Source organism: Lepisosteus platostomus, chromosome 2 (assembly GCF_059453375.1).
Source record: "Lepisosteus platostomus isolate fLepPlt1 chromosome 2, fLepPlt1.hap1, whole genome shotgun sequence".
In the NCBI taxonomy this organism is placed as follows: domain Eukaryota; kingdom Metazoa; phylum Chordata; class Actinopteri; order Semionotiformes; family Lepisosteidae; genus Lepisosteus; species Lepisosteus platostomus.
This window is the reverse complement of record NC_142612.1, coordinates 66710806-66720659: the sequence shown is the minus strand read 5'-3', so window position 1 is coordinate 66720659 and position 9854 is coordinate 66710806. Positions and strand designations below refer to the sequence as shown.

The 9854-nt window shown below is 37.7% G+C and overlaps 1 protein-coding gene across 2 annotated transcripts; it reads left to right on the top strand.

Moving 5' to 3' along the window:
* Positions 1–1943: 1943 nt before the first annotated feature.
* On the top strand, positions 1944–7888 carry LOC148676838 (transmembrane protein 212-like). 2 transcript variants are annotated; one of them, XM_088614032.1, is made up of 4 exons: positions 1956–2221; positions 2533–2592; positions 4980–5303; positions 6400–7888. In XM_088614032.1, exons 1-4 carry the CDS (start codon positions 2063–2065, stop codon positions 6418–6420), a joined length of 564 nt encoding a protein of 187 aa, XP_088470158.1. In that variant the 5' UTR covers positions 1956–2062; the 3' UTR covers positions 6421–7888. The 2 variants fall into 2 exon arrangements, with proteins under 2 accessions (XP_088470168.1, XP_088470158.1); XM_088614042.1 differs by lacking the exon at positions 2533–2592 and having other exon boundaries at positions 1944–2221.
* Positions 7889–9854: the final 1966 nt, after the last annotated feature.

The window sequence follows — 9854 nt, the reverse complement described above, 5'->3', positions numbered from 1 at the left end:
AAAGCAACTCCAAGAACACTTATTTACAGAGTCATGCAAACCATAAAGTGTAATTAATCATATTTACTACAGTTTGGTAGTATAACATAGGGATGCTGTCATGCCTTCAGGGTTTAAGTGGATGTTTTCCCAGACTATTTAGAAATGAATACAACTGAATTGCAACGTGGACACTAAGTTTGGAAAATTATAGTCTTAAGGTTTCAAGGTTATATCCCTGTTATGTGTTAGAACTGTTTTTCTCTTTTAAAATGAATTTCCTACTTAGGTCCCAGTAATATCTGGTTTGCCTGTTGATGTATCAGGTGATTGTCAAGGCTGTGGTTAATCTGTCAGAGGTTACAAAAGCCACCTCTTACAATCCCAAAGCATACTAAACAGCTTAGTTTACGATTGAAGCCTCAGTTTTCATGTTTATCTTATTCAAAGACTCTCTTTTGTGGTAAAAGCAAAACTTTCTATCATTCCACCATTGTGTCGATTGATGTTAAATAGTTAAATTAGTTTTGCTGTTTGGAAAGGAGTGGCATTGCTTTCTCTGCTTCTTATATTTTTTCAAGTAATAAACTCGCTTCACAAGAGCAGGAGTGTGGGAAAGTAACAACTGATTTCTTACGTCAAACTAACAAAGAGGTACCTCATAATTTGCTCAGAGGATTATGTTTAAATTGATAGAACTAATTATGTCTGAAAGTTCATTTCTCTTGACCTCTATTTGTAGAGGAAATTTGTCTCAATAACTATAGATGTATCGCACATTTCTGACTGAATATGAACATATTTTTTTGTTTTGGTTTTGTCAATACTACTTCGCCAGCAGCCATATCGCCCTGCAACTCACAACTGGAAACCCACTGAAGCTAAGCGGGTGTGAGCCTGGTCAGTACCTGGATGGGAGACTTCCTGGGAAAAACTAAGGTTGCTGCTGGAAGTGGTGTTAGTGGAGCCAGCAGGGGGCGCTCACCCTGCGGTCTGTGTGGGTCCTAATGCCCCAGTATAGTGACGGGGACACTATACTGTAAACAGGCGCTGTCCTTCGGATGAGATGTAAAACTGAGGTCCTGACTCTCTGTGGTCATTAAAAATCCCAGGGCATTTCTCAAAAAGAGTAGGGGTGTAACCCTGGTGTCCTGTCCAAATTTCCCATTGGCCCTTACCAATCATGGCCTCCTAATAATCCCCATCTATGAATTGGCTTCATTACTCTCCTCTCCTCCCCACTGATCTGTGGTGAGTGTTCTAATTGCATCATCCAGGTGGGGCTGCACATTGGTGGTGGTGGAAGGGAGTGTCTATTACCTATAAAATGCTTTGAGTGTGCTTTGAGTCCAGAAAAGCGCTAAACAGAAGTCAACTGCAGACTGATTTTTTACTGAACAAAAAATACACTAAAAGTTCTGGTGTACACAATTTTAAAACTAATGAAACCACTTTTTATAATAACGAATTATAAAAAGGGCAAAAGAGTAAAAACTGTTTCATAGTCTAAAACTACAAATGTTCTCTGCTTCTCAGTTTTCAGCTCTTACCAGTGTACCAAACATACACTGGATTAGAGGGCCATCTAGCGGTGCTTTTAAGGAATGCAGAACAGCATAATATGTACTTAATATGATATTACCATATTAAATTGATAGGGATGTTTCCCTTATTCATATACTATTTCAACTCAAAGAAAAAAGGTATTCCAAGGACATTTTTGTAGCAAAAAAGCATCTAATATGAGTTTGGATAGTTCAAGGTGCCTTTTATATTTTTTTTTAAAAAAGATGATGATAATCATTTCAAGGGCCAGTAAAATGCAAGTAACAGTTTTATGGCTTTGGTTTTAGATTTTTCTCTGACTTCCAAACCCAGCCGTGTGCACAGTCCTGTGAGTCCTGTGGACATGTCTGCATGCTCAGCAGGTAGGCCTGGTCCTACAGTCTTATCACCAACTCAATGTGTACACAGGAACCTATGTGTACACTGACAACAGTTTCTCTGGAAGCTGCACACAAAAACCTGGCACAAATGGCCAAGGAAGACTGAATTTCATTAACCGAACAGAGGTTAGTTTAAAATGGTGGACTTGTATCAGTTTGTCGGAGGAGGCCAGCTTGTTTTTGGTATTCTGAGCTTTCTGTCAGGAGTATTTGCTTTCTTTCCTGTCTTCAGCTACAAGCCATGGTATGTCGGATGGAGTATAAGGATTGCTGCTCCAATCTGGACTGGAATTTTGGTAGGTTTGGCAGTTATCTAATTCAGTTTTTCCTCCACACTATTTGATTAAATTATTTATTTCAAGGCAGTGAGTCTTTCGCAGTGTGTTAAGCTTTCCAGTTATAGACAAAGAAAGATGTGCTTTTGTTGTACATGTCTGTGGCATAATGTTATTTGACTAGTTTGGTCATCTCTTTTACTTTCTAATACTTAAAAAATATCTTAATATTTTTGTAAGTTATAAATATGTAACGGAAGAAAATTCAAAGGAGGATCTGCATATCTTTGATGTTTTTTATTTTCTTTTATTCTTTTATTTTCTTTTTTCAGGCACTAATTTCTAGTATATGTGTTCTGCTGGCGAACAGAAAACAGACTGTAAGATCCATGGTAAATACTATCAGCACTATTACTATACTATACTTATAATACTCCTAATTATAATAATGGAGACGCAGGGGTTAGCATTGCTGTCTCACAGTGTTGGGGCCTAGGTTCAATTCCGGACCTGGGGTACTGTCTGCATGGAGTTTATATGTTCTCCCTGTTTGCAAAGGTTGTCTCTGGGTACTCTGGTTTCCTCCCACAGTCCAAAGACAGACTGGTAGGTTAACTGGCCCTAGTGTGAGTGTGTGTGTGTGTGCCCTGTGATGAACTGGCATCCAGTGCAAGGTGTATCCAGCCTTGTGCTTGTCACTTGCTGGGATAGGCTCCAGTGACCCTGTATTGGATAAAACGGTGAGAAAATTAATGGATGGATGCTTTTTGTACATTTGTGATTTACTTTTCAATGGACATCCTGTCATTTCAAACACAGCTTATTAATAAACCTCCACCAAAAAAGCAGGAAAATGGCAGAAATGAATGGGGCATGCTTTCAGCTCTCCATGCTTTAGTACTCCTGGCACAACTGATGGATAAGAACTAAATAAAAACCACATGCACCCAGTGGGTGAGGCGCTGTTTCTTATTTATTATTTTAATGCTGTCGTGGACGTTTCACAACCAGGAAACCAACCCTGGAGACGTTTTAAATTTTGTTAAACCAGGCAACTGTGACAAAGGATTTCTAAAACACAGTTTCCACTTGCGCTGTAAAAAGCAGGAAGGAGCTCAGGCACGGAAAAAATGCAGGAGAGGACAACAAAAACATTGAAATCTGTATAAAGAATATTGAAATACTGTATTTTTATATCTTGTTATATACTTATATATTTATTTTATATCTTATTTCAACAGGGGTTGTTATTTATTCAGAATATTCCAGATGCCTGTGGTAACTCGTACTAGACTGGTAACAGACACAGTAAAGGTTTCTCTCTGTTTTTTATTTTAATACCCGCTTATTCCAATACAGGGTTCTGGTGAGCCAGAGCCTAGCCCTGCAGACAGTGGACACAAGCCAGGATACAGCCTGGACAGGATGCCAGGAGCTTACAGATGCCAGACACTTATATATGCCAGGCGCACACACACGTAGACTCAAAGGGGACAATTTAGAAATGCCCATTAGCCTGGACAGCATGTCTCTGAATTGTAGGAGTAAATCAGAGCAGCAAAGGACAACCCTTGTGGCAAACACACAAACTCCACATAGAAGGCACCCCAGGCTGGAGTCAAACCCTGGACCCAAGACATGTATGATAGTTTGGCTTATCTCTCCACCACTGTGCTGCCTAAAAGCAAGATAAAACACAAAAAGTCATGAGGGATCATACAAAGCAAACTACAGGCACACATACTGTGGTAAACATGGCAGAAGGAAAATCTGTAATATTTCTGAAGAATGGCTGCTTAGTTTCGTAGACAGAAGTGGCTGTACAGTCTAAAACGTTTATTTTTCAGTTTCCTGATCCCCCAGTAACACCACAAACTTTGGACTTTGTAGTCTTTGAGTTGAGACAGGTAAAAATGTTAAAAAATGCTATGATAATGTGATAATTCTCTTATCTCTTCCAAATAAATATGTTCAAGGAAAAGCAGCACAAGACTTACACTAAAAATCTACTTCTTACACTGTAATCATTGCCAAATATCTGACATTTTGGCCAGACTCTTGACCTTAACCAGAGCCTCAGACATTTTGTAATGTTTTTGATATAAACTAATAACATGATTCGTAAAAATCTTTAGACTGAGCTTTGCGCTACATTTTTCTTAAATATGTTTCTATTTTTCTCTGCACCGCAACTCTCATATTTTGGTCACGGAGCACATTCATGTACTTGTTCAATAAATAAAAAAGTATTAAACCACATGTGCTCCACGAAAGTGTTACAAGAGAGGGAAGTGTAGACATTCAAAAATATCCCAGGAATTACAAGAGGTTAAGAAAAAGAACAGGACACAAAACTTTAATTATCTCAGTTGAAATTGGCAAGAATGCTAGACGACATTCGGGTAGAAAAGAAATTGACTTGCTTTTTGAGAACACAGCATCAAACCACAATGCGCCAGCCAAGACAAAAAAGGAAATTCTTGGCCCTTGTTTGTTGGCGAGACAGATGCTCTATAAATGGTCTTGAATGTTTTTTTTTTTCACAGAAATAATACGTTAGATAACAATTTCAAGAAGTCCTTTGGGACCAACGGGCTTGCTTTTTGTGGCAATATTATGTGTTCAGCTGAACTGCAAGGAAAGTTTTAAACTGAGTACTGTGTGTCCCACACACGACTAAATATTGGAAGCAGCTTTGCACTTACATGTGGAAATATATATGTTTCATGCTTTAATCCCACAACATGGATGTCATACTTCACCTTGTTTTCTGTTGTAGTGGGAAACAAGCTTCACTTTCTCCATCCTGTGCACTGTGACCTCACCTGTACAATTTGCTGTTGCTGTAGCTGCCATCATGATCGGCCCCTGCTGCTACTACACGTTCGCTGGCGCGGTTGGCACGGATTATCTTGGCTACGCGGTCAAATTCCCCTTCCCGTACACCAGGTTTCTGAATGTGTGTCTGGACCCAGCCTCCTACGAGTGGTTCTTTCTGGGTTTGCAGATTGTGGATCTCCTCACCAGCCTTGGCATTTTGTGCCTTTCTCTGATCTTCGTCATCAGGTTGACTTGCAGGCTCAGCCACGCAGGACATGTCAATGTAAGTGTGTTTTGTTACTTAAGCTCCCCCAGTTGGTAGAACTGCCAGTGTGTTCGAGTGACCGCAGCGTTACCACCCTGTAGCCTCGCACTCCAAGCAATGCTGAACTGCTCAATACAAGGATGGAAGACCTCTAAAGACAGCTGGTGCAAGAGGTGTGGTGTGCCAGTAGGTGGGGTTAATGGGGCCAGGCACTCCCAGCGCCGGACCCGGACTCGGAACCAGATGGTCAGGACGCCATTGTGAAGCCGATGACGTCGGGTCTCTCCTGGACCCGCTGGTAGGCGGGCTTCTGGGCGTCCATCGTCCAAAGCTGAGCCCAGAATGGTGGGAGCATCTGGCTTAAATAGGGAGGGGCTGCATCAGAGGCAGGTGCACAACGTCAGCTGAAACGGGAAAGAGCCGGAGTAACCTTAAGAGGAGGGATTTACGATAATGACAGATATAGGGCACTGTCCTGTAGAAAGGACTGTCAATCCACATTCCTCACTAACAGAAGGTAGGGGTAGCAACAACACTGTCCTGATGAAATTCCACATTGGCTTGCTCAGTTTAGCCTGGCTAAAGTTTAATTAAAGAGGTTTTAATTCAAGAGGTGAAGTCATTTTGAACCTCTGGTGCAGAATGGAAACCACATACTGTATGCCCATGTCATTGGTGGGTGAGGTGGGTCCCCTTGTGTACATACTGCATCTTGGGATGAAATGAGCTATAAAAATACCATTATTATTATTGTACAGTAAGTGTGTTTAGGTAGGAGAAAGTGACTCTTTGGGCCTTGGGGTGAAAAGTGAGAGAAAGAAGGTTGTGTGCAGCATTAAACTCAGTAAATTGTAAGCTATTTCAAGTGAGGTGTGTGGTCAACAAATGTACTATAGACGCCCGTGACATGTTATTACATTGTTGTAATGAGGTAATAATCTTGAATGATATAATAGCATTGTAATTGCATGGCTTAAGATGTAATTTGGTTTTTTAACGTAATTTGGCTATTTGGTGTAAGATAATGCGATATATAATATAACCCTTTAATTGCTCCCAACATATAAATTACTAAGTTATGTTTTCACAATTGTTACCTTTCATATTTTCACAGAGAAGCATACAAGGCTGGTAGGGAGAATCTGTGGTCTCCATTCTGGTCCAGAAACCCCTGAATCCCTGGTTTTTTGCTATTGGATCAAGATCACAAAGTAAAAATTCTTCAGAAGGCTCCTGGATGAGGATCGTATTTTCATCAAGGACAATCAGATAACTATAACTCTTGGTTACATTGAGTGTACTCTTTGATCATTTTATAAGGATTAACTAATTAAATGGATAAATAAGTGTCTTTTAAAAATTAAAATTCTTAAAGACATCTGTTTGTTACATATCAGACAATTTCTTACGATTATATTCCTGCAGAGGTATTTTATTAAACTCTCTAATATTTCATTAAATGTTTAACTAAGCTGTTTTTTTTGTTTCAAAACAGAAAATGCTCTGAAGTCACAGCATCATGTTCAATATTTCCCAAGAATGTTAAAAAGCAAGTGAAGAAATATTTATATATATATTCTGAAAATATAAATACATATCCAGTATAATATATCTAAATACTGTAAATGTTTGCATATCTTTCTTGACATCTTAAAGTTAAGAATTATGTAGGCATCAGGGCATTTTTATATTGCTAAGTCCAAATAAAATGTTTTTTTGAGAAATGAACAAAAATAATGATTTCTGTCTTTCTGATAATGAAAGAAAAAAATATTGTCTTAAATAATCAAATCCATCTTTTGAAAGATGAATAAACTATGGTACCTTTCTGAAATAAGTTAGATGAAATTCTTAACATGCTTACATGATTTAGAAAATCTTATACAGATATGTAAGACACAGTGAAATTGATGTTTATAAGAAAATACATTAATTTAATCACGTTGAATAGTCAAGTAAGACTTGTTTTAAGAATTGCAAACAATACAATGTAAATTAAATAAAAAAATAAAAAATGTATTATTATATATGTATTGAATTTATTTAACTTTTCATTGTTATAGCAGTGTTGTTTGTATTTGCTTCTCTGGGTAATATTTTTCCACATGTATTTCTAGCTGTTATAAAATGATTTTTCAAACAGACAGAAGACTGGCAGCAACAAGGTATTTCTGGTTGTCTGAGGAAAATGTTGTTATTGACACTATGCTAGGTTATGTCTGTCTGTTCTGAAACGCAAAACATGTTTTTCTTTTCCTGTTCTGAAGGTGTTACACAAACATCTACAGTAACACTATGAAGTAACGTACTGGGCTACATTAATGTTTTGTTGCTTTAATAAATTGACGGACAGATCTTATTTCAAATGCAAAGTATAATGAGGAAGTGTGTATTAAACACATATATAAAGATGCTGAAATTGCCATAAATGTGGAGTATGTGGAAACTGAAGCCCATAAAGAGTATTTGTCAAAAGTTTTAAAGATCCTCAGTATAGCATATCTGAAGAAGCTTTGAATGTCAGATGAAATTATTATTAAGCCTTAATGAAAGTGTTTGTTAAATCATTTTACAGAAAATGAAAGTACATTTTATAAAACCTTCTAATACTGTGGCCTTTATATAGTTTATACATTCACAGCTGAGTCACTTCATAAATTTCCTATTCTCTAGTGATTGATATTTGTCTGAAGAGGTCAGAATCATTCGTCCTTTCAGACCTCATATTATTCCTACAGCCTCCAAATAAGAAACACTCATTTCCCACGTGCACTAGATTACTTGTTCATTTTCTTTCTTAAGTTTTCCTTTTTTATCCTTTGTGGTTTCTTCTCACTAATTTCTGAAGACACCACATTGTGTAGCAACCATCGCACTCACAGTCACTGACCCCATCTCCTCACAGAGTATTTGCCGAAGAGAGTGCCTCTGGGAAGGTGTAGGAGTTGAATGATTCCTGGGAAAAGGACATTTCGTTCTGTACATAGACCATTAAGCAACACTTTCAGGAGAGAGAGGTTAATGCTGGGTACCAGTGTGAAACAGATCTACAGTGTTTCAAAAACAAATAGCATTGAAAGGTTGTATACATTAAATTTATCATTGATTGTACTATTAACCTTACCATTAATATACATTAGTAATTGAGGTTTTACTCTTTTTAAAAAAAAACACACTTCAGTCAGCCCCCCAATCTACTTATACATTTTTAAATCAGGTTTAACTGAAAAGGGTTAGAAAATGAAAGATAAATATTTTAATAAACCCAAAACAAGTACAGTGGAAAACAAGCTGTTGCTGTGTTCTTTGTCTTTGTAGTTCAGGACTGTGCTATGTGTGAATAAAGGCCTCATGTGGTTTTCGATTTTGATGGTCTCCATGCATCTGCACAGGTATAATCACTTTAAAGCAAAATCTCTGAAAGTGAGATAGCACCACTGTTCCCCTGGCTTCTCTTAGCAGATATTCAGTTGTTTTTTGTGCTCTTTGGTCCTTGTGTGTATCATGCTATGAGTTTACAGTCTTTGTACTTCTTGGTACTTCTTGCCTGCAGTGTGCCCAGTGTTTCTTAGTGCCATTAAATCAAATCTGCACTGATAGGTTTTTAAAAATCCTCTTTATGCTAGCACACTTCATAAATTAACTAAGAATTTTTACATGACATCTCAATTAAGCATATTATACAACACAGGGGCCAAGATGGGTTTCACGATATGAAATAAATGAAAACATGCTTTTAAAATAATATCTCATTACCTCTCATGTGCTATAAATACTGAGCTCTGCTTCTTTCTAAGCTCTTCCTCCTCTGCAGTGTACCAGGATGGAAGTAACTGCTTCACCATCTAACAGAGATCCCTGTGAATAAAGCAGACCCCCTAGTAATTAAACAGTGCAGGGTTCTGTGAGTTTTGTCTAAGACCATTGCATTTGGTCTGTAATATATAATACTAGAAGGCATTGTTCCAGGTGGATGCTTCACATTGATGGTGTTGGAGGGGGGTCCCCATTACCTGTAAAGCGCTTTGAGTGGAGTGTCCAGAAAAGCGCTATATAAGTGTAAGCAATTATTATTAGTATTATTATTATTATTATTGTTTCATAGAATTAAACCCTAGAGTTTAGATAATATCAAGAACATAGAATATAAGAACATAATGTTTTAACATTACATTTAAACATGCAAAAAGTTAGTATCAAAAAGAGACCTAAGAATCCTTTCCACCCTTTTTTTTACGTTGCTTTAACATAATGTCTGGGTGGCTTGTTCCAGACACCCGCATACCTTTGTGTAAAGATGTTTTTCTTTTCTCAACCCCTATGATACTTTCCTTGTATTTCCTTGTGTTCTCTGTGTTACTTTGATTGTGATAAATGCAATCACTATTCCAATGACGTTTCATTTTGGTACTGTGCCTCTGAATAAAACAGGAAGTGTCAAAGAAACCAACTGTGATACGTATCATTGTCACAGTGGAAAGTGTTAGACAATGAGTTCTGTGTTCTAAGAGAGGAAGGATTTTAGAAGAATAAAAAATATTTTTGTTAAGAAAATCCCCCAAATTTCTA